The 26,095-nt window shown below is 37.8% G+C and overlaps 1 protein-coding gene across 4 annotated transcripts in view; it reads left to right on the top strand.

The window, feature by feature from the left end:
• The first annotated feature begins 674 nt into the window (after nt 1–674).
• The window catches only part of PPP4R4 (protein phosphatase 4 regulatory subunit 4), a 121,395-nt gene continuing 95,974 nt past the window's right edge, over nt 675–26,095 (top strand). For all 4 annotated transcript variants that reach the window (XM_030803401.1, XM_030803400.1, XM_030803402.1 and 1 more), the window contains exons 1-2: nt 675–941; nt 2,391–2,464. In XM_030803401.1, coding sequence (XP_030659261.1) covers nt 825–941; nt 2,391–2,464 — 191 coding nt within the window. In that variant the 5' untranslated portion in view covers nt 675–824. The remainder of the gene's footprint in view (nt 942–2,390; nt 2,465–26,095) is intronic.

Raw genomic sequence — 26,095 nt, 5'->3', positions numbered from 1 at the left:
GCTTTTATTATTTCTCTTGGGAAAGCCTTATCGGTCGCTAAGATTCAGTTTAAGTGACTCTTCTCTGGGAGGCCTTTTCCGAATGCTGCCCTTGCCCAAAAGCCAGCCCCTCCAGGGCTGTATTCCCACAGCCCCCTCCCCCGTCAGCCGGGCACCCCGCGTCCTAACTGCTTATTTTGGGCACTCAGCGCTCCTCTCAGGGTTGGAGCTGTGCTAGGGGGGTCTCCGGGTTCGCAGCGTGGACGGTCCTGGGAATAACTGGACAGTTAAGTCAGCAGGTGCAGCCGCAGCCCAGCCAGCTCCCTCTCCTCTGCTTCGGCTCTCATTGGCTCAGCCTCCCCGCCCTCAGCCCCCCGCCCCCCAGTCCCCCCCCCCAGTCCGCCTCAGCCGGCTGCGGAAGGCAAAAGGCTCTGCGCACGCGCCGTGGGGTGGGGCACCCTTGGTTGGGGGCGGACGGGGGTTTAGGAGGACGGCGAGGAGCGGGCGCAGAGGGGTGGCGGGGCCGCCGCGTCGTTGCGCGGCAGTTGCGTCCGGCCTCGTGCGCGCGGCGCCCGGGACGGGGCGGGGCCGAGGCGGGCAACGTGGCGGGCCCCCGCCCCTGGCCCCGCCCCCGCAGCCCGCCCGCGAGCCTCGCCCCGCCCCCTCTCCGGGCCCGCCCCGCCCCCTCGCCGGGCCGTGCTCTTGCTCCCGCCGCCCCGCAGCCTCACGCTCGGCTCCAGCGGCCAAGGGCGGGAGAAAGTCCTGCTGGTAGGCGGCCGCGGGGCTGAGGGCGTCCGGCATCCTGGGGCCGCTCCGGCCCGGGCGGCGAGAGTGCCCGGCAGTCCATGCATCCGCCGCCGCCCGCCACCGCGATGGATTTCAGTCAGAACAGCCTGTTCGGTTACATGGAGGACCTGCAGGAGCTCACCATCATCGAGAGGCCGGTCCGCCGGAGCCTCAAGGTGCGCCCCGGGGAGAGGACCTGCCCTCACGGCGTCCGGCAGCCTGCCCCGCGCGGCCCCGCGCTGATCTCCGCCCCACCCCACCACCCTCCCCGCCGCCGGGACCCTCTCAGTCGGACCGGCCCCTCCTCCTCCAGCCCCTCTTGCCGTGTCGCCCTAAGCCGGTTCCCTCCCGGACCCTTCCTCAGAGCGGACCTGGTCCTCTCTAGTCTGGACTCCCATCCCCAAGGGACGGGTCCCTGCCCTAGCCCCGGACCGGCGCCAGCCCCGCGGCCCTTGCCCCTCCTGAGGCGTCCGAATGCCTCCGGCCCACCCCCAGGAACGGCCGAGCCCCAGCCCTCGGGGCAGCCCCAGCGTCCTCGGTCGCGGACCCCCTTCCTTCCGCCCCCCCCCCCCACGGGAGCTGCCCCTCGAGGCCGCAGCCCACTTCTCCCCGGTCCTCTCCTGGGCTCCCCAACCTCTGGTCCGCTGACGCCGCCCGGGTTCTGGCCCCAGGCCCACCCCTCGGTCCACACATTCCCGATTCCTCCCCCCACCTCTCCCGGAGACACCACCCCGCGTCCCGTCCCCTCACCCCCAGCCCACCAAGTCAGATCAAGCTCGAGTCCTTCTGCCCTCGAGGCAGCCCGGCCTCCCCTCGCTTCCCAGTCAGTACTCTTTCTCAGTGTCGTCCCTCGCGACCCTTTGCCGCCATCCTGAGTCACCGCGCATCCTTTCCTCCCAACCCCTCCAGGACTCTAGCTGGGACCCTGCTCCCCAACCCCCTTGAGGGAGTCAACCTTCAGCTTGCTCCCCCCCACCCCTACTGGCTCTCCCACCCCGCAGAGTCATCTTCCTCCCGGAGGCTCCAACCTTTAGCGCCAGCAAACCTAGTTTACGGACGGGACCCCTTTCCCCTGGCCATTGCTTAATTAGCTGCTTTAGCTCCTCTCCCTCCCACCTGCCGCAATATCTCAAATCTCTGGTTTTCTTCCAGCCCCAGAGTTTATTTCCTTCCCTCCCCCACTCCAGATCTTGTCCTTTTCATGCCTACTCGGCTGCAGTCTTCATCCATCCCCCTTTTAGCATTTCTTGGGGTGGAAAATGCTGGAGAAATAGCCTTGAGGTATTAGAGATAAAAAGTGTATGTATTCGTTTTATAACATGCGTATGAAATGGATTTCAGCCAAGGTTCTGAAGCCACGATGTGATTTTCAAGCTGCAATCCAGGAGCTAGAAGGATAAAAACAGAAAAAAACAGTCCCCTCCCCAAACTCGACCACCCAATTAGAGACCTCCATGATTGATGTCGCCTGGTATCCTCAGCTGCTTGATTAGTTTTCATTGTTAATGCTTAATTGTGAAACTTTTTCATTCGTTTATCCGAATGAAATGAGGGTCACTGGGAGGTTGAGGGGCAAGATTGAACCAACGTTTGTGGTGCATAAATGTGTATTTTACCCTTGACAGACACCAGAAGAAATAGAAAGATTGACAGTCGATGAAGACCTCAGTGATATTGAAAGGGCTGTTTATCTGCTCAGGTATTTCCTAGTCTTTCTGTGAAATTGCTCTTTTTTTTCCCCTGTGGCAGCAGAGGTGAATGCTTTCTAAAATGTATGTTGCCGTTATGTTCAGATTTACTTAGCCACTTGAACAGAGTACTTTTGTGTGCATAGTACTTAACTATATTATAAATTAGATTTGGCTATGGACTTACGAATTTGAGAATTTAAATAAAATACCTAATGTATAGAATGTTGCTTGGAGGAGGAAGAGCAGATGGTTGGAGTTGAACCTCATCCTTTTTTTCTTTTCTGGCTTTGGTTTTTCTCACATAAGATTCAGTAAGTTTAGATGAGACTTGAGTATACAGCGATTAGTTTTAAGTTCATTGTAGAGTAGGAACATTATATGGGATCTACTATACGGAAAAAAAGATCCACAAATATGGTAGTTCATTTTGCTGTTCAGGATATCCTGTTTGTATTACTTTTGCTATGCAAGGTTTATGATTTTGCCTGAGGGGTTTTAGAAACGTAGTTGAGCCTACTGTCATTTAAATTTCAAACCATCTCACAGGCTCTACAGAATTGCTTAAGGCAAATGGTTACTGCAAATATTTACAAGATTTTTCTGAACTATTTAAAACATTGCCTTGTAGATTGAGCATCTTAAAAACTAATACAGTGAACATTAATGATGTTTTAATTAATTGATTAAAATCCTTTAGAAACAGAAATCTCCTACAGCATTTTGCGTATATTGAAAATTTTTCATTAGCTTACACAACGTATTTTTCCCTTTTGGCAAATTAGTCACTCCTTTTTTCCAGAATCAGGTTTTGAAAACTGATGTAATTTACCTCCTAGGATATTTGTTATCCTTGTTTCGTTAGCTCAGCGCCAGTTTCAGGTACTGGCAAGTTTCTTGTTCTCCTTTCTTGTTTACAGATCATGTTTCCAGTCCCATGTTATTCATTGAATGAGCCTGTGAAAAAAAATTCCCTCTCCAGGTCTTCAATTTTCTTAATTACTTTTTTAGCCTACTAAAAGTGGCATCATGAGTTTCTGTTGTAACTTTAGTCAGAATATCAGCATATTTACCATGTAGACCACTCCCTCTGATAATTGTATCATTTAGAAATGTTTCTGCATCTTAGACTTTATGTTGATGTTATTTTCCCCTCTCTTTGGGGTATCTGTGGTAGCATGCGCCCATCATTTCTACCTATTTACTTCAAAGAACACTTCTATTTATGTATGAATTCAACGGTATGTGTTTTGGGTGTTTACTTAGAGAATAATCCAACTTTTAACCCATTTTCATATTTTATTGTGTTATATTTGGAATACTTTATTCCTTAATAATTAACATGTTTATTATGGTGAACAATAGTTGTCAACATTTGCCTTTTCCCACAGTTCTTTTACTCAAAGTAGGTAGAAAATTGATGAAGGTGTGGATAAATGTGTTTTAATCTACAACAGTTAATGATTTGAAATAAACTCCTATTTATTCCTACTGAATTCTTTTCTTTAGTATAAACACTGGCTTAGAATTAGGAAATGGAGAGTCTTGCTCTATTTACTTGTGATAGAAGACACTGTATTCTAGATATCAGTGATAAGGCTTCTTTTTTAGGAAAGCTTATTTGTTTTCTGTTTTGCTTTTATTGTTTGTTAGCAAACCAGGTTGTCTGAGTTGTCTTTATTTCTCAGACTCAACATAAGTTTCGCTCAGTTCTGGAATTTACAAAGCCCTTAAAGAGAGAGATGGGCCCTCTCATTCTTAGACAAGAGAATTTTAAAAGAGATTCAATATCTCCTTTAGTTTCTTGTGGCTCACCTACCTTGAAGGAGGTTTGCAAGGTGACTCACAAGGGGAACACTGGTTTGGTTGTGTATGGGTTCTCCAACTGAGTTCTTCTTTTGTATCCCCACCATTTTACCACCTCCTGGGGGAATGTGGGATTTCACCTTAGTCCAGCTTTGGGAGGGATGATGCCAAGAATGCCTGAAAGGGTCTTTCTTCCCTGGGATTCAGGGGAGGGGACAGGATTGTTTCATAGAGATGTTCTGAACTTTGCCGCTGTTTAGGCCTTCTCATCTTCTCTCGTGTATTGAGCCTGCTATTGTAGATGTAATTTATTCCTTTTTTTTCAGTTTGTACTTTGCTGAGTCCTTTTTTCCGTCTGTCAGTGATTTTCAGGTTTATTTTTGAGCACTTTACCTTTTCCTCTGCATTGAATATTATATAAACGTATAATATATAACATGTTATATATATTTTCTCTCTGCTTTTATGTGTCAGGTTTGTTTCTTTAGTTCTTTTATTTTGTGTATCGAAACTATTTTGGAGTATTATGTTAAATTAGAATTCAAAGTCAGATGTGTAAGCATCAGTAAGCAATGCTTTATATTAGTGGGGTTTCTGATAGCATTTAGATTGAATCCAGTATCTGAAAAAAGCATTACATATAGAGTACTGTCATCGATAAAAAACAAATTATACTGTTCATTGTCTTACCCTGAAATATGACATGTCAGTTATTAATGACATTTTCACAATTAAGTTTAGAATATTACAGTCTTCAAAGATTTGACACAGATGAATTTGTGGTTTTGCATACGTACGATACTGATGTACCCATCTGTGGCATTTAGCACTGAAGCAAAACAACTTTCCTAATAGTCACAGCTTGTGTCTTAGTCAAAATCATATCATACTTTTTCCTGTTCTCTCTTCTTTGTGATTTTGCATATATTTTTGGAATGTACTTAAAACATGTGAATGATTTTATTATAGAAGAATCCTAAGTATGTATGCTGTGCTTTCATTAGGTAAATCTTTACTTGTCTATTTCTGATTGCCTACCAGATAAAGTGTAGACCCTGAAGCTTGGCATTCAGAAGACTCCATAGGTGACTCTATCTTAGCTGGTCAATGTGATATCCCTCCAGTCCCTCACTTTTAAAAATGGCTTTATTGAGATATAATTCATAGTCCTTGTAGTTCACCCATTTAAACTGTATAGTTAAGTGGGTTGTAGTGTATTCACAGAATTGTGCAACCATCATTGCAATCATTTTTAGAACATTTTTGTCACCCCCAAAAGAAACCTTGTACTCTTAGCAGTTACTCCTCAATACCAACCCTCTCAGCTTTGGAAACTACTATTGTGCTTTCTGTATCTATGGATTTGCCTATTCTGGACATTCCTAAACATGGAATCATACAGTATATGGCCTTTCGTGACTGACTTCTTTCACTTAGCATAGTGTGTTCAAGGTTCACCCATGTTGTAGCAGGTATCAGTAGTTTGTTCCTTTTTATTGCAGTGTAGTATTCTACTGTATGGATATAGCACTTTTGTTTAGCCATTCATCAATTGATGGATATTGGGTTGTTTCCACTTAATTCTTCACTTTTTGATTCAGTCAACTGGTGAGAGTGGAATTCTGTGGGCTTTCCAGAGAGTAGCCTATTAGCGACGAGCTTTCAGCTTGCAGTTGCAAGGGAGTAGAGAGAGTATTGGTTAATCGGCCACATCTTGTCACATCTCAAACACCTTTGTTTGAGAGAGATACAGACCATCTCTTTTCCAAGTGTGCTCTGTGATGATCTTGCTTCATTCTTGCCGGCCTTTTCACTGTTACTCAGTTTCATTGTGTTCATCCTTAACTTTTGCTTTTCTTCATCCTGGAGTACTCTTTCAATATATCCCCATCCAACATACACCATCTCTAGGATCCAGCTGTAATCTTACATCTTTCATAAAGTCTTCCCTAACTGCTTAAACCACATGGATCCCAGGCTTCTTTGAGCTCCCTTATCACTTAGTGGCGCTTTCTTCAATTGGCCATTAATCATTGATTTATATTCCTTAACTGTTTGCATGTTTTCTTCAGTAGATTGTAAGGTCCTGGAAGACAAGCTTTTAGAGGACAAGGGCAAGCTTTCTTGTTGTTGTTCTTTCTTGTTCTTTGCTTTGATATAAATATATACCTCTTAATGGAATAAAGAGTATTTAAGATGACCATACTGCCAGATGAATTAAGCAACTTCTGATATTTTTGATTTTAGGTATTATGGGTCATATCTTGTTCTATAATTTATTATCTATGTGACAGTGGTCAAGTTAGTTATGGTTTTCGAGCCCTGCCTTTCATTTGTAAAGTGGAAATAATCATTCCCTTTTCTGGTGTGGTTGAAGCACCTGGCACATAATAGGCATCCCATTACTGTTAATTCCCTTCTGTCTCCTTTTCCCTTTCCCTACTTCCTTGCTACTTAGGTGCTCAAGTTACATTTAAAACTTTAAAAGAGGATAATGGTATTAATTTTGCCTTCCAATAATTTAATAAAAAGACAAAGTATACCAACTGAAGTTTGTGATAGAGATCCATTAACTTCATTTGCCAATGGTATTTATCAGAAATTAGAATCTTCACAAATCATAATTAAGCATTTTTAACTGAGTAATAGTAAGGTCAGCCTATTGATTTATATATTTTCTTACCAAATGACCCTAAGTAATATTTGCTATTATGCATTAAATGTGTTGATTGGTTAATGTACTGAGCCTAGCTTTTATGTTGCTTACTTTTAAAGTCATTTGTGACTTTAACAATATTTTTCACTTTGTGCTGTGAGTTTTAAAGCATTTTGCACTTTGCTTTCCCGGGACAGTCAGATAAAGAGCTTTGCTTTTTTTTTTTCTTTTTTCTTTTTTAAAGACAGGGTCTCACTCTGTTTCCTAGGCTGTAGTGCAGTGGCTATTCACAGGCACAGTCACAGTGCTCTAACTCCTGGGCTAAAATGATCCTCCCACCTCAGCTTTCTGAATAGCTGAGACTACAGAAGGCACACACTGCCTCCACAGCCACTGCCCCCGATCATAAAGTGCATCTTTAATTGGAACTTTTTTTAAAATTTCTCTTCCTGTTTTTTAAAGAGTAAGTGCTCCCCCTAGTGATATGAAAGAGTGAGATTTCGGCAGTCAAATCAGTGGAAATAAACAAGTGTTGTACCATGTGAAAACTCTGGTGTACTTCTTGGGTTCAAGACTAGGATAGGGTAGCAATGAGACAGTAAGGAAGAACTGCAGTGATTAAAGCTTTGCTACCCACCTAGCTTTTGGTTGTTTTATCTTTTAAAATACCTATCTTATTTGCTATCCCAAAGTGGAAAGTTGTGTGAAAAACTCCTTTGAATGCCCTCCTTTTTAAGACCTGTGTCCCCACATTTACTTTCATTATTGTCTTGATTTCTGTTTTTGGTGCTTGCTGCCTTTCAGTATTGTTTTAGTGAGGTATGGGGTGTGTGTGTGTGTGTGTGTGTGTGTGAGAGAGAGAGAGAGAGGGAGAGAGAGATCACATTTGCATTGTGAGTGCATGTGTGTATGTGTATATAGGTGGTCTTGAGGGACCAATATTGCTTGCTCAGTTTTCTTAAGTGATAACACAGGAGATGACTTTTGCATTCTTCACAATTAAGATAGATAGTTGGTTAGTTAATATAAACAATTGGCTAGAATCATAAAATCATAAATGATACATATTTTCAACATTACATTTTCATGTAAACTATAAATATATTTTCATTTGCCAATCTTTTGATGTAAAGTCATGATCTTTTCTTTGAGTATGGGTCTGCTGATTAGTTTGAAATTCTTTCATAAATCACCACATAATGCATTTACAATATCAAGTTCAGTTTTCTTTAAAGTTGAACAAGAATTTAAATTTGCTTATGAAGCAGTCTGAAAGCATGGTTCTAGGTTTTTATGATTTTCTACTTGTGTTTTAAAAGTTTTGTTCTTCCATACTTTAATAGCAATTTTCTTTGACAACTTATGTTTATTGAATTTAGTTTTTCTAAAACTTTTAATTTAATTTGATAGAAACAAATATATGTATTCATATATTTAGGTAATATTTAATTAAATTATGTAATTGCAACAGCAAGTGAAATTTGAGATAGATAAACTGGTTTGGGAACATACTTAGCTGACTCTTAATTACAACTCAACTGGTGAGAGTGGAATTCTGTGGGCTTTCCAGAGAGTAGCCTATTAGCGACGAGCTTTCAGCTTGCAGTTGCAAGGGAGTAGAGAGAGTATTGCTTAATCAGGTCTTTTAACATCTTGTCACATCTCAAACACCTTTGTTTGAGAGAGATATATACCGTCTCCTTTCCAAGTGTGCTCTGTGATGATCTTGCTTCATTCTTGATATTCCTCTCCTGTCTCTCTGTTGAGTTCGTTCCCATGGTCTGGTTTGTTCTTTGTTTGCCTTTATACATTTAAGAAAGTAATGAATTTGGAATATCAGTTAAAGAAGTACTTTCATAAGCTTATATTTTATTTTTTAACGCGATCTTTGAATATATGCAGAAATGTGCACAAATCATAATACAGCTTGTTGAATTTTCACAAGTGAACACACCCATGTACCCAGTATCCAGATTAAAGCATAGAACATTATCACGTTAGCTTAGTAGCTCCCTTTGTATTCCTGCCCCAGTGCCCCGTACTTCCTGCAAAGGGTAGCTACTCTACTGACTTCTAACACTATACATTGATTTACCTGATTTTGAACTTTATATAGTAGGAAGCACTCTATGTACCTTTTGTGTATAGCTGCTTTTGCTCAATATTTTAAAAAAGAGATTTATCCATATTGTTGCATGGAGCAACAGATTGTTCATTCTCATTGCTGTATACTATTCCATTATGTGAATATACCACAATTTATTCATTCCACTGCTGATGGACATTTGGCTTAGTTTTCAGTGTGGGGCTTTTATGAATAATGCTGTTATAGTCATTCATGTACAAGCCTCTTGGTGAATACATGTGTGCATTTCTTTTAGGTATCATTATAGAAGCAGAATTGTTGGTCATAGCATATGCCTATGTCCAGCTTAAAAGATATTGCTAAACAGTTTTCCAATGTGCTTTGACCAGTTTGTACTTCTGCCAGCAATGTTTGAGTGGTGCCAGCCTATATTTTTTAGGAAACAAAAGCGACAAACTTCTAGTACATAATTTCTAGCATATCAATAATGAACTTCCTAGTTAATAGCCTTTAGATGTTTCGTTTCTCTGTGCATGACTTACACCATCTAACTTCTTTTCTTTCCCTACGAGAAGGGGAGTTCTATAAGGTTTTACTTGGCTTTGCTGTTGGTTAGAAGACTCTCAGTTATTAGATTGTCTCTTAGGAGATGGGGCATGTTGTGTGATTAGTTTTTCTTAGAAAAAGAGAAACAAAGTGGATATTGGAGTCTACCTGTTTCTGGGAGTACTATTCTCAGTCCCTGTGCTTTTAGTGATTCTAAGAGGTCCTCATTAAAAAAAATTGGCCACGTTGTCATCCTCTGTAAAGATGATGTACAAATGACTTGCCTTTCTACATGGAAATTGCAGGCATCTTCATTTGTATTTTTTAGGACAGAGGGATCACTGTTTAATATATTAAGAGCAGTATATAACGGATTCCAGCTGTATACCTTCCATTATTGCTAAGGCCAAATTACTGAAGTCTTTGGCAAACCTTGAATTCCCTGTTTTGGAAAAGTACTAGGTCTCTGAATATAAAGGGTTTGGAGATTGTTTGCCATCTCTGTTTCCTTGTCTTTTGTTATGAGAACAAGCATGGGAGGCATCTGTGTCTTTTTTCCTACTTACCGAAGATTCAGATAGGTTTCTGTGTGACATCTGTAGAAAGCAGAATGCTCTCGTGGGATCTGTAGGAAAAGCTTAAAAATAAAAAGTGAGATATTTTCATCAATGTAAAAGTGACCCATGTAATGTCATTGAAAAGACCTCTGAAAGTGTAATAACATAATGTGATGTGAGAGAATTCAGCAAACTTTTCATCTTGTAAGCATAGTGTTTTATTACTTTAAAAATGCCTGTAAAATTCTGTAACATAAAATAATTTCATATGGAATAATAAAATATATTAAAATTAATCTATAAAATAAATAAGATAATATATAAAGCAATATAAAATAAATGAGTATACATATTTGAATAAAGAATGTGTCAAGTTGTGTAACTACAATGTAATCATATTATAACATGTATATTGTAAATGTATATGCATGTGTGTGTATATGTTTATTTTCATGAGCAATTAATTCATCCCAATGCTCCCTCTTGGGAAGTAGCTAAGTGAGACACAGGGACACAAGAAGATTGAGTGCTATCGTAAATTATAACTAATTAGTTCCCAGTAAAAAGTGGGAGTTGTACTGCTTGGTTCCCAGTTTTGTAATGTTGAATTGTGCAGTAGTTTCTTAGTATTGACATTAAGAATTAAAGGGTTCACCATACCAAGTGGTAAAATTCATAGCTTTATTTTTTTGAGACAGGGTCTTGCTCTATCGCCCAGGCTGGAGTGCAGTGGTGTGATCATAGCTCACAATAACCTTGAACTTCTGGGCTCAAGTGTTGCTCCTGCCTCAACCTCCTGAGTAGCTGAGACTACAGGCACTAGCCACCATGCCTAGCTAATTAAATTTTTTTTGTAGAGTTAGGGGTCTTGCTGTATTGCCCAGTCTTGTCTTGAACTCCTGGCCTCAAGTGATCCACCTGCCTCAGCCCCCCAAGGTGCTGGGATTATAGGTATGAGTCACTTGGCCTGTCTTTTTTCTTAAAATTAAGATTGCATGAAGGGAATTAAAGCACTGAATAAGGTCCAATGATCTTTTAAATCAGTACATCTTTCAGTTTGATATTTTGGGTATTATAGTGTCTTTCATTGACTATGTTGGCTATCAAATGTGGAAAGCATAGAGAGAGTGTTTAGGCTTAGTTCTTCATTGTCATCACTTTTGGTTTATCCTTATACTGGTATAATATTGGTATATGGTAATCATGTTAGTAATAATTGCAAAATCTATTATACCCTTAGAATGTAATTTTCCCTCCAATGAGAAATGTTAATAATGGAAAAGATTTGTAATGCAACTAATAGTTGCTTTACAGTAAATCTTATGAATTTAGGTTAAAACATATAAAATACCTGAGTACTTATGTGCTAGGCATCTCCTGGGGAATGAAAGTCATTATACTAGCAGATACTTGTATTCAAGAAGATAGTTTAAGGAAGCAAATGCATTTTTCTTAAATTTCAGTAGAATAGAGGTTATCCCCAATTAACAGGTACTGGGAGTCAGTGTGTTGTATTGGAAATAGTTTAAGACAGACCCAGATTTATTCTTGGAGGCTGAGGCTTACTCATTTACTTACTGAGAGACCTTGGGTAAGTAGCTTATCTTCTGTGAGCCCAAGTCCCCTAATCTAAAATGGGAATAAATAGGCTGGGCATAGTGGCTTTCACGCCTGTAATCCCAGCAGTTTGAGAGGTCAAGGCAGGAGGATCAGTTGAGCCCAGGAATTCAAGACTAGCCTGGGCAATATAGCGAGACCCTGTCTCTACAAAAAAATTTAAAAAATTATCCAGGAATGGTGGCTTGTGCCTGTTTTTTGGCTACCTGGGAGGCTGAGGTGGGAGGATCACTTGCGCTCAGGAGTTTGAGGCTGCAGTAAGCCACGAGTGTGCCACTGAACTCCAGCCTGGGCAACAGGGTGAGACCCTGTCCCAAAACAAACAAAAAATAAAATGAGAATAATAATACCTTCATTGCAGGATTGTTGAGAAGATTAGAGGAAATGTATGTACAGGGCACAGTGCTTGGTACAGAGTAGTATTCAGTAAAGGATAGTTGTTGCTGCCCTTTTAAATCATCTGTTTGGGATTAGGAACATAGTTTACTTTGGATATATAGGAAACATCCCATTTAGAAACTTCTTGTGTTACAAAGTTTCCTCTCTAGGTTAGTTTTCTAGATTGGGCACCAAATTCCCCCATCTCCATTTTTGGAAAATAACTTTATTGAAGTATAATTTAAATAAACTAAGTTTATAGTTTGAGTTTTGACAAATGGGTACACCTGTGTAACTAGCACAAAATATAGAACATTTTCATCACCCCCACAAAAGCCACTGGTATCTCTTTGCAGTTAACTCCACACCCTAACCCTAAGCAACCATTAATCTGCTTTTTGTCACTGTGGAATAATTTTGCCTGTCCTGGAATCTAGACATAGTTTTTTATATCTGTTGGATAAATGCCTAAGAATGTTTGTTGGGTCATATGCTGACTATATATTTTTTTCATTTTTTGAAGCTTTTTGAGGTAGAATTCACATCGAATAAATCACACATATTTAAACCGTGTAATTTAATGAATTTTGACATATGTATACACAATTCAGATATTGAACATATCCATCACTCCCAAAAGCTACTTGTGTCCTTAGATTATCTCCCTCTCCCTCCTGTGAGCCCCTTCCATTCCAGGCAACCACTGATCTGCTTTCCATTACTATAAATTAGTTTCCAGTTTCTAGAATGTTGTAGAAATGGATCATACAGTCTACTCTTTTGTCTGGCTTCTTTCAATCTAATTATTTTGTAGTTTATCCTTGATGTTGCCTATATCATTAATTTACTGCTTTTTATTATTGATAATGATTCTGTTTAATGGGTATAACACATCTTGTTTATCCATTCGTCAGTTGATGGACATTTGGGTAATTTTCAGTTTTCAGCTATCACAAACTTAGTGACTATACACATTCATTTATACATCTTTATGTAGACATGTGCTTTCTTCCTCTCTGGTAAACATCGAATTGCTGGACCATATAGTAAATGTACGTTTATACCTTTAAGAAACTGCTAAACTGTTTCTAAGGTGATGGTACCATTTTACATTTCCACCAGCAGTATATGAGCGTTTAAGTTGCTCCTTATACTCTATAACACTTGATACGATCAGTCTTTTTAATTTTAAGTCATTCTAGTGGTGTGTAGTGTTATTTCATTGTGTTTATAATTTGTTCTATTGATTACAGAGAGAGAGAATTGAAGTCTCCAACTGTAATTGCAGGTTTGTCTATTCCTCCTTTAAAATATATAATTTTTTTACTAGTAGTTTAGTATTTTGCAACTGTGTGGCAAAATGCACATAAAATTAGGATTATTATGTTTTCTTGAATTGACCCCTTTATCATTACGTAATGTTTATTCTTTGAAATATACTTTGTTAGACTGGGCGCGGTGGCTCACACCTGTAATCTCAGGACTTTGGGAGGCCGAGGTAGGCAGATCACAAGGCAGGAGTTTGAGACCAGCCTGGCCAACATGGTGAAACCCTGTCTCTACTAAAAATACAAAAATTACCTGGGTGTGTTGGTGGGTGCCTGTAATCCCAGCTACTCGGGAAGCTGAGGCAAGAGAATTGCCCGGGAGGCGGAGGTTGCAGTAAGCCAAGATTGCGCCACTGTACTCCAGCCTGGATGACAAAGCAAGACTGTGTCTTGGAAAAAAAAAGAAAAAAAAAAATCTACGTTGTTTTGAAATCTACTTTAATATTCACATATTCATTCCAACTTTCTTTTGGTTAGTGTTTACAAAGTATATATTCTTCTGTCCTTTAATTAATTTTTTAAGTTTCGGAATAATTTTAAATTTTCACAAACATTGCAAAGTTAGTATAGAAAGTTCCTATATACCTTCCACCAGTGTCCCCTAATGCTAACATGTTATTAATACATAATCATGGTACATCTTTCAAAAATTCAGAAATTAACATTGATACATCACTCTAAACTTATTTGGATTTCACTAGTTTTTTCACTTTTTTTTTTTCTGTTTCAAGATCACCTCCAGGAAACTGCATTGTATTTAGTTGTCATGTCTCCTTAGTCTTCTCTTGGCTGTGACACTTTCATAACTTTTCCTTATTTTTCATGATCTTGATAGTTTTGAAGAGTACTGGTCAGGTATTTCATAGACTGTCCCTCAAGTTGGGTTTGTGTGATGTTATTTCTCATCATTAGATTGGGGTTATGTGCTTTTAGGAAGAGTACCATAGTAGCGAAATGCCTTTCTTATCTCATCATATCAGGGGGTTCATGCTGTCACCATGGATTTATCATTAGTTATGTTAATTTAGGTCATTCAGTTAAGGAAATACCTGCCAGGTTTCTCCACTGTGGGAGTGGTAAGAGATGACTTCCAGCCTTTCCTCATCTTAGGAGAAAGCATTCTATCTCTTACCATTAACTATAATGTGGTTGTACTTTTTTATAGATACCATTAGGTTAAGTTTCCTCTATTCCTAATTTGCTAAATTTTATCATGACTGGGTATTGAATCTTGTAGAATTTTTTTTCTGTATCTATTGATATGGTATATGGCTTTTCTTATTTTGTCTTTTAATACAGTGAAGTACGTTGATTAATTTTTGAATGATGAACCAACCTCTCATTCTTGGAATAAATCCTACTTGTTCATTATGTATTAGTCTTTTTATATGTTTCTAGACTCTATTTGCTAATATTTTGTGGAGGATTTTGTCGTTTATATTAATGAGAGGATTAATCTTCAGTTTTCTTATAATGTCTTATTTTGATTGTATTTTATGAAGATGACCCTACAATCAAAATGCCTTTTATTCTGTTACACTGCTTAGTTTCTTCATTATTACTACATAAATAGCATATGGACCTAGTCTTTGGACAACATATTGAAATCTTGACAGGGATATATATATCTTGCCTAAAATATATATATGTGTGTATACACACACACACACATATATAGAGAAACATTTATATCTTGATATTGTACCTAAATTATTTGCTGTTGAATTACATATGTTGTAATTAATAATTATATTTCCTTAGACATTTGTGTAGTTGAAATTTGCTAAGAGAGTAGATCTTAAGTATTCTCACCACAAAAAGTCAGTATGTGAGGTGACGGACATGTTGATTAGCTTTACTGTAGTAATCATTTTACAATGTATACGTATAGCAAGACATCATAATCACTTTGTAGCCTGTAAATACATAGTTTATTTTTTCTCAATTTACAATTAAAAAGGGTTAAAAAATCCCATCACATTGTATATCTTGAATATGCAGCATTTTTGTCAGTTATGCCTCAATAAAACTCAAATTATTTTAGAATAACTAGAGGACTGATAATTCATATATTGTTGAATGAGAAGTGTGTCTAAAACAATTACCATAAGAGAAATCAGGGAGAAAATTGACTTTTTTTCTCTTAGAGAAGAAAATATACATAGGTAAAATTTATTTAAATGAATAGTTATTTAGGAACCCATGAGAGAGATTATAGGATCAATAGTTTTTAAAAATTAGCTCTTGCTTTGTGGAGATGACATTTTGACCCTGATAGTAACTAGCTGGTTGACCTAAGTTCCATAATCTCTGTAGATGTTGGTTTCTTCATTGTCACAATGTGAAGGAGATGTATTTTATTTCCAAGACCCCCTTTTAGTTTGAACATTTCATTGTATTCTGTCTTATCCTGTCCTTATTATTAGAGAAAAGAAATAATTATTTCACGTAGCTTTTACAGATTGATTTTGGATTGACTGATGAGTTTTTAAATATTATAACTGATTTGTTTGTATTACATTTCTTCTGATTCAGTGCCCCATTTACAGTGATAATCAGTCAAATGAACAGACAGGAGCCACTGTGTATTATTTGGGACTTTCTTTCTGGGTCAGATTATACACTCCGAATTTCAGTCATCATTTCCATGGCATGATTTCCAAATGTGGCTGTAGCCTTGGCCTTTCCTTCTCAACTTTGGATCATTTCTGTTTGCTGGGCACCTCCACCAGGGTGTCTCCACCAGAATGTCTTGCTGGCTTTTCAAACTGAATGTGCTCGAAACTGCATTCATCACTTTTTATCTAAATATGCCTCTGCTTGTTATTGAAGCCTGACCATCTTTCTATATCATACTGGAGGGAAACCTGGGAGTAATTTTATACTGTTTTTCTCTCAGTACTCTTGACAGTCTTTATTGTCTGACACATTCTGTGCTAGGCATAAAGCATTATTAGATTGTGTTGGAGAATCCAGAACCAGTGCCTGGCACCCAGCAGTTCCTGAATGATTGAACATGTCACTTCACCTATTTAGGTTAGGTAATTGGGTCTCTTCTCCTTCCTGTGATACTTGTCACCCCTTCTTCCTGTAGGTGCCAGGGATTTGGCCTGCTTTTATCTTTTTTTTTTTTTTTTTTGAGACAGGGTCTTGCTATATTTCCCAGCTGGTCTCAAACTCCTGGCCTCAAGCAATCCTCCTGACTTAGCCTCTCTAGTAGTACAGGAGTGTGCCACCACACCTGGTTTGTTTGTTTGTTTGTTTATTTATTTATTTTTAATAGCTGTCGGTTACTATTCTGTTTTCCGAGTTTGTCTTACTGGCTGGGTTGGCAGTATGTTATCTTAGCTAGCCCTTTTCCCCGCTATGTCTTAACATATCTATATATTTTTAAAAAGTATTTTAGGCTGGGCATGGTGGCTCATGCCTGTAATCCTGGCACTCTGGGAGGCTGAGGTGGGTGGATCACTTGAGGTCAGGAGTTCGAGACCAGCCTGGCCAATGTAGTGAAACCCTGTCTTTACTAAAAAATTAGCCAGGCGTGGTGGTGTGTGCCTGTAGCCCCAGCTACTCAGGAGCCTGAGGCAGGAGAATTGCTTGACCCCGGGAGGCAGAGGTTGCAGTAAGCCAAGATTGTGGCACTGCACTTAAGCCTGGGTGATGCAGGGAGACTCTGTCTCAAAAAAAAATAAAAATAAAAAAAAATAAATAAATAAAATAAAAAGCATTTTAAAGGAATTTTTACTGCTATTTGTTAATGAGGAAATAGAAAGGCTGGTTAAAAAAAATTAACAGGAGGGAACTTACAATGTTCCCAGAACTCTTCCAAGTTTATGTAGTTATTCCTGAACTAATGTTTTGCATACTTTTCAATATTCCTGCTATAGCTCATACATTTAGGACAGACTTTGATAATATTCCCTTTTACTCTATGCAAAATACTGTAGAGCAGTGATTTCCAACTTTTTTTTTTTTTACGATGACCTTATCATGTAAGGAATACATTTCAAATTGTGACCGTACATATACAGACATGTTTGTGTGCATGTGTATTAATATATATAACTGAAACTAAAATTTAATAATTTTTCTTCCATGTATAATGCAGTAAAACATATCAAAGTTAATATCAAATGTAATCTTTATATTGTGCTATAATATGGAACAAATCCAAGATAAACAATACAAAAAACCAAGGATTTATTAATGCTACAGGTGTACTTGCACCTTAATAAGTTCTTTTCACTCCAGAACAATTGGGAGTCATACACATCTTGTTATACTTTTGTGAAATATGCTGTGGGGTGTGAGAAGAAAGGGAAGGTTGAAATAATTCTAAACTGTATCGTGAGGAATCAGAGGGGTGTTTGTACCCTCGTTGGTATAAAGAGGGAGGGGAAAAATAAGCTCATCTGTTTTTTTCAGGCAAATTTTGAGCCTTTATTTATTTTTTCTTTTATTTTAAGTTGACATGTAATAATTGTATGTATTTATGGGATACAGAGCATATTTCAATACATGTATGCAGTGTGTAATGATCAAATCAGAGTAGTTAGCATTCATCACCTTGAACATTTATTATTCCTTTGTGTTGTGAACATTCAGAATTCTCTCTTCTAGCTTTTTGAAAATATACACTAAATTGTTGTTAATCATATTCACCTTACAGTGGTACAGAACAGCAGAACTTATTCCTCCTATCTTGCTGTATAAATTGTTGAAGAGTCACTCAAAAGGCAATACTCTCTATATCATTGGTGATAAAGGTTTAATCTAAAGAGGAGTTTATCTCTTCGCAAGGAACATGAAACTTTTGTATACTGTTTTGACATGGCATTGATAGTAAACGATACATAGTGGACTTTATTAGTAAAATATTGTGACATAAATATTAAATCATGAACATAACTCTTACGAAATTATCAACTTAGAAATCCTTTCAGGCTGGCATTTAAGCCAGTTCTTATGATGTGACTATGATCTGAGATGGTATGATGGCTATAGGCTATGGACTGAGAAATCATAGGTTGGAATACTGCCTCTAATCTTTACTAGTCACATGACTTTGGGTGAATCCCATATTTTTTTTCTGAGCATCAGTAAGGATAGAAATATACTGCTCATATATTGTGATGATTAATGTGATTATGTATGTAAAGTGCCTTGTATAGCACATAGTAGGCCCTTAAATGTTAACTTTTCTGTTACTCTTTCTTTGGTCCTACTAAAAAATATTATTTGTTTCTCTATGGTCTTAAGCATGAAGACTATAATCAGGTTTGAATGGTTTTCTACATAAACCTTTTAAGGCAATGTTTTAAAGATTTAACATTATTAAGAATTTCATTTTACAGGACTAACATATGGAAATATGCTATATTTGAAAAATTACTGATGTTAGGGCTTGGTATTCAATATCTTCTGCTTAAGTTTCTTATGTCCCTCTATCAGTCATCTTTGCCTTACAAGAAGGTTTTGTCTTTCTTGGAAGGTTAATTCTCTAAGGTAATCATTTAATTTATTTTGTTCTATTCATTAAAACAAACTGTTTAATAATTTAATTTGAGTAAGGAAATAATTAACTATCAACTATGTAAAGTTTAGTTTTTATTGTGAACTCAAAGCAAGGCTTTTGTGGCATCTGCTTTATTGTTATAAATTCAAGCACAGTATCAGCAGCTTATGAGTTATATTTTGGATTTTAAGTGAGAGCTGCTAGGAGTAGGATCACTGGCTCTCTATAACTACAAACATTTTATATCCTACACATAGTTGAACAGTAGCAAAGCTGGAGTTCTCAGATATAGTACTGACCGATTATGTCACATCATCATTTTTGGATAGCATCTGCTCATCTCCTCTCTCTTGTCTAAGTGGTTTAGGATTAAACAGATTATGAGGGTGTCCAGGCTAGGAAAAGAGGACTTTGTTCTATGTAGTCAAAATTTTTAGTGTGTGAATCTATCTTCCTTATTAGATTTTAAGTTCTTAGAGGTAGGAGCAAGGTACGAGAATAGAGGAAGATAATACTGTTAGTACCTGGATTTATTCTAACATGTGGCTTATTCTTTGTGGAGAAGGGCAAGGATTTCATAAACTAGCACAGGTAGCCTCATTTTGAGAGATCAAAGATGTTTCTGAAAGTGCTTTAGGCAATATCATAAACTAAGAATTTCTGGTTCCTTTCTTAATTGCAACAAATTGGTTATCATTTTGTGTTTTTGTCTAGCATCATTGATCATTGAGGACAAGCTTTTTTTTTTTAACCATATGTTTTTTTTAAAGCATTAAGCAGCATAGTTACACAGTTTTCTCTAGCAGTGCTGCATAGCTTAGGAGCAGGAGTGGGATAGGAAAAGCTGATAGATGTGTTTGGTATTGTCTGGATGCACAGTTTGGACAGGAGTCAGTGTAGTATAGTGGTTGGTATGAGTTTTGGAGTAGTACAGGCTGCATAACTTTAGGCAAGTACCTTAATTTTTCTAAGCTCTAATTTCCCCATCTACAACATGGGATAATAATGCTATCTACCTACCTTATAAAATTAGTATGAGAATTAAATAAGATGAGTGCAAGTAAGGTGCTTATTTATTAGCACAATGCCTGGCTTATAGTATATTAGATACTATTTTTATTTTGTTGTGATTAGAAGGAGGTTATTAAAGTAAGGTTATTGGCGAGAATCTAATTGAAATAATAGGGAGGTTCAGGCTGGCAAGGAGGAAAGTGAAACTAGGAAGAATGTTAGGTACTGGAGAATAAGAAGGTTAATAGGTTAGAAATGTGATAAGGGTGAAACATAGGCTTAGCAATAAAAAGTAGAAAAATAAGAGTTAATGGCCAATAAGTGAGATCACAGTTTGAGATTCTAGAGATGGAATATTTCCAGATAATAAGATCCAGCCTTTGACAAAAGGAGTGGGTTGCTGATATGAAGTGGAGATGAATTCATTTTAACAAATATTTATGAAGCCCTTACTGTGTGCTGCTTTGCTAGGCATTGGGGAATGTCACATTTGGGTAACACATCCTTGGATTACAGGAAATCAGAAACCAGCTATTGGTCACTCACCTGAATGATAAAGTTTACCATGGCAATGGCAGAAGCTGGGACAACAAGAAAGACTATAAAACTTTTATTGTAGCAAAGAATACTTCAGTGGATTGACTTGTTTTTCATTGGCTTAAGATTTACTATAAATGGCTCTTTAAAATAGGTGCATCTCCCAGTAGGGATAAAATAATTAGTAACATTAATTTAGAGTTTAAAAGATAGGTGTCCTAAATTCATTTATTTAGTCTTGTTTTTTTCAGCTTTCCTTTTTAGCCACTAGTGTACAGATTAGATGATTAACCCAATTCTTTTTAGTTTTAGAGGAATGGTTTGTTGAGTGGGCTGGTGTTCATTTTGTTTCTGAGTTAAGTATCCTAGAAAAGGAGCATGTCCCAAAGAATAGCACAACTGGGGCAAAAAGGAGCAGCTCAAGTTGTAACCATGATGATTGTTTCCTGTGCCGGCTTTTCAATAGGAAGTTGTAGATTTTAAAATCTGGGAAGCTGGGAAGCTTACTTTGAAACAAAAAGAATAATGTTGATCAAATATTTAAAAATTACATGTGTGATATAAAGTAGCAAGAAAGTGGAATCCTCTTTGCTAGTTTTTTTTGGGTTTCTTCTAGTCAGTGATGGTAGCATAGCTCCACACATACTTTTTTTTGTTTTGTTTGTTTTTTTCTTAAGAGATAGAGTCTGGCTGTTCTGCCCAGGTTGGACTTGAATGCCTGAGCCTGGGCTGGAGTGATCCTCTTCTCTTAGTCTCTTGACTAGCTGGGACTACAGGCGCAGCACCCCACACCGGGCAATACTTGGTTTATTTATACTGATTATGACTAAAGTCAGCAGAACAAAACAACATGTTCACAGCCCCAAGAAATTCCCAGGCATGCAAGTTAAGAACTCCCATTTTAATGCAAGCCAAGTCTAGTCAATGACTCTGTTGTCTGATACACAACCTTTTCACAAACTCCTTATACTTTTCTCTAATGTACATTTAAGTAGACTTACATGTTATTCCATCTCTGCTATTTTTTTTTTCCATATTACTTCTAACATCATTATGAAGAACTCGGTAGCCAGGACTAACAGAAGTTGTGAACATATGCAGTCTACTGTGGGACCTTCCGCTTCATTTGGGCAAACTGCTACTGTGCACTTGGCTCATTTCACTCACATCTAAAAAATGTTAAGATTCTGCAGTCTCCTTTTCCTCTTTTTTGTTTTTGACTGTCCTTCTACCATAGTGACTCTCAATGTGTGATCCCAGTAGTATCACCTGGGAACTTCTTAGAAATCAAGTTCCCAGGCCTAAACAAGACCAACTGAACCAGAATCTCTGGGGGTGGGACCCAGTTTTAACAAGCCCTGTACAAGTTGATTCTGCCACATGCTGAAGTTTGAGAACCACTGCTCTAGCATGTTGTAGTTACCAACCTGTATACATTTTCTTGATGTCACTGACTTAATATGTTTCTGCTAAGCTCAACATATATGTGGAACTATGGCCAGTAATTAATGTTGGTGGTTTCATGTGGCTCAACTAATATTTGCTTTGTCTAAACCAGGATTTCTTAGACATGTTTTGTTGAGATATTGACATTCTTTGTTGTAGGCAGCTGTCTTGTGCATTGTAGGATGTTTAGTGGCATTTCTGGCTTCTACCTACTAGATTACAGTAATATTTCCTAAATGATGATTAAAAAAAAATGTCCCTAGACCATGAGTGGAGGGGAGGGGAAGGGGGAGATCACTCCTGGTTGAGAACCACTAGCTAACCCAGTTTCTTTTCCTTCAAACTCATAATACCCAATGTACTACCCATAATATATCACTTTTTCTCCCTGGGTAGGAAAAGGGTCAGATATAAATTAATTATAGAAATTAAAGATTATGGTGATTATAATTTTTTATAATTTTACAAAATTTATATTTCTTTTTATATTTTTTCGTGTCCTATTTATAGTGAGCAATATCACCCTATAGACTAGTATTATTTGCTTTCTTTGTATCTTATTGCTGTGAAAGTCTAATGATAATTTGCTTTTCTTTTTGTTCCTAAGTAACTTGCTTATTTTACTTGGATGCCCAAAGGATTTTTCTTTTTCTTTAAGATTCAACAGTAAATCTCAGTATTGGTTATATTGGATTGATTTTCTCAGGTTTGTGGTGTGTGCTTTTGAATATTTTTTTTTTTTTTTTTGACTTAAAAAAATTCCTTCCCTTGCTTTGGTTTTGGTTTTCTTCTTCAGGAACTCCTATTAAAAGTTGTTAGATCTTCTTTGTCTATCTTATATATTACTTTCTGTCAAGCCTATATTACTTTCTTTCAAAGTTTTTTTTTTTTGGAGACAGAGTTTCATTCTGTCGTTCAGGCTGGAGTGCAGTGGCACAATCTCGGCTCACTGCAACCTCTACCTCCTGGGTTCAAGTGATTCCCCTGCCTCAGCCTCCCAAGTGGCTGGGATTACAGGTGTCCGCCACCACACCCAGCTAATTTTTGTACTTTTAGTACAGACGGGGTTTCACCATGTTGGTCAAGCTGGTCTTGAACTCCTGACCTCAGGTGATCTGCCTGCGTCGGCCTCCCAAAGTGCGGGGATTACAGGCATGAGCCACCGTGCCTGGCCTCAAATCTTTTTTATTTAAAAATTTTTCTTCTTTTCACCTTTTATTTCTCTTGAAGTATTATTGTGTTTATTCATCTTTTTCTTCTTTCTAGTTTAGTCTTTTTTGAAATATTTTCTTCTAATTCTTTCCTGAGTTCTATCACTTCATTTCTGAGTTTTCATAATTACGATTCATGTTTTTTCATATATTATACATTAAAAATTTCTTTGCTTGTGGAGAAATAGTAGGTTATAGTTACCTGTAGTTTGAGTATGTCTTTCATTGTCTTTAGGAATATTAGTCTGCTCCTTATTCTGTCTTTAAAAAATAACTATCTGTGTAATTTAATCATGATCCTTATTTTTCATTTTTATATTAGTTTTCATAAACCTTAGGAGGTGTGGTTCAGGATAGCTTTTCTAATTTCAGGGTTCTAGAGCTCCCTTTTTTGTTGTTTTGTATAGTGTTCGAATTAGGATACCTTACTTTGTGAGGTTTCTTGGTTCTGTTTCTCTCCTGTACTTTTATGTGGACCTTCTCTGTTGTTCCTCTGCTGCTCAGTTTGGATTCTGTTTCCCAGAATTTTTCTTCATCTTGGGTCTTTGTTCTAGAAGTTTTGAAAGTTCATGGGGATAAGACTGCTTGGTCCTCTCAGATGTTACTATGGACTTGTTGAATTCATCAGCTGTTGGAGGATACAAAACCATTTGCAGTTTTAGCTGCTGTTCACACATGGCATGCATTTTTGGTTTGTGTGGGAAATCTTATCATGTAGTTATGGTGTAGATGTTATGCATGTTTAATTTTATTATTTTTGTCCTAGTTGCTCTGTTTTTTATGAGGGATTCAGGAAATTTTAAAAAATGATGTGTTCACTGCTGCCATCTTTATAGGGGTACTTTCATTAGTCTTTTTGTATTTATATACTTTATTTTGCACTAATTTATTGAGGTATTGATGTATAGTAAACTACATATATTTAAAGTGGGGAATTTGATGACTTTTCACATATGTGTATTCCCATGAAACCCTCACCATGATCAAGATAATAAGCATATCCACCTCCGAAAATTTCCCCATGTCCCTTTGTAACCCAGCTTTCATTCTCCTTTCCTCATTCCCAGGCAAAAACTGCTTTCTGCCACTATAGTTCAGTTTGTATTTTCTGTGATTTTCTGTAAGTGAAAACATACAGTAGTATTAATTTTTTTGTATGGCTTCTTTCATTCAGTGTAATTGTTTTGAAGTTTATCCATGATTTTGTTTATTTCTTTTTATTGCTATATGGATATATCACTGTATGGATATATCATAATTTGATTATCCACTTGTTAGTGAACATCTGGATTGTTTTATCTATTACAAACAAAGCTGCTATAAATATTTACATTAAAGTGTTTCTGTGAACATATGCTGTTATTTCTCTTGGATAAATGCCTAAGTATGGAATGTCTGGGTTGTTTGGTAGGTGTATGTGTATCCTTTAAAGAAATTGTCAAACTTTTCCAAAATGATTGTATTATTTTATATTCCATCAGTAGTATATGAAAGTGCCATTACTCCTCATCCTTGCCAACATTTGGCGTGTTCAGTCCTTACAATTTTAGTTATTTTAGTGAATGTGTAGTGATATCTCATTGTGGTTATAATGTAATTTTACCTAACGATTAAAATTTTGTTGAGCATTTTAAGATGTATTTATTTGCCATTTTTATATTTTCTTTGGTGAGGTGTTCAAATCTTTTGTCTGCTTTTTATTGGATGTTCTTACTCTTGTAGTTAAGAATTCTCTATATATTCTAGATACAAGTTGTTTGCTAAGTATTTATTTTGCAAATATTTTATGCCAGTCTATGGCTTACATTTTCATTTTTGTAACAGTGCCTTTGTAAAACAAACATTTTTAATTGTGATGAAGTTTATTTGGTTGATTTTTAAATTTTTTGTACTTTACCTTTTGTGTTTTCTTCAAGAAATCTTGTCAAACCCAAGGTCACTAAGATTTTCTGCTGTTTTCTTCTAGAAGTTTTACATTATTGGCTCAAATTCAGGCCTGTGATCCACTTTGAATTAAATTCTGTTTATTGTTTCAGGTTGAGGAGAGACTCATTGTGTTTGTATATGGCTATTTAATTGTCCCATCACCACTTGTTGAAAAGATTATCATCTCCTCATTGAGTTGTCGTTTCACCTTTTTAAAAACTCAATTGCGCATTTATGTTTGGGTCTATTTCTGGACTTACTGTTCTTTTCCATTGATCATATGCCAGTATTGCACTACATTGTCTGTTGTAGCTCTGTGATAGGTTTTAAAATCAAACCTGCTAGTATTAGCCCTACAGCTTTGTTTTTGTCAGTTTATTTTAGCTATTCTATATCCTTTGCATTTCCATATAGATTTTAGAATAAGCTTGTTCATTTCTGCAGAAAGCCTACTGGGTTTTAGAAGGGGATCATATTGAATCTGTCTTCAATTTGTGAGATTGACATCTTAACAGTATTGAGTCTTTGATCCTTGAATATATTTAGTTCTTCTTTATTTCTCTGAGCATGTTCTGTAATTTTTGGTCTACAAATCTTGCACATCTTTTGTCAAGTTTTCCAAATATATTTCATATTGAAATAGGAAAAGTTCCCCAGTCCCCCTCGCAGGGCGTGCAGTGGGGGAGTGGCTTGCTTCTTTGGTGCTCCACTGCTCAAACCTCTAGGGGGAGCATGCAGACGGGCAGGCTGTGGGACTCTGACCCCATGGCAGTGTCTAGAGGTGAATGTTTAGAGCTCCCGAAGCCCCGGTGGGCGTGTGTTACAGGGTGCTCTTTCAGTTTTGCAGTCCGTAGGCGGCTTGTGTTAGTCAGCTCAATTAGACCCTTGCCTTATCGCAAGGACAGAGGGCTTTCTGTATCTCGGGGTTTCTTGCCTTGGTGTACTGGAAGAATCGGATCACACGTGGACTTGGAGAATAAGTGCAAGGTTGTATTGAGTAGAAGTAGCTCTCAGCAGATGGG

This window comes from Nomascus leucogenys, chromosome 22a (genome assembly GCF_006542625.1).
Source record: "Nomascus leucogenys isolate Asia chromosome 22a, Asia_NLE_v1, whole genome shotgun sequence".
Taxonomy (NCBI): Eukaryota; Metazoa; Chordata; class Mammalia; order Primates; family Hylobatidae; genus Nomascus; species Nomascus leucogenys.
This window is presented reverse-complemented; position numbering and strand designations above follow the sequence as displayed.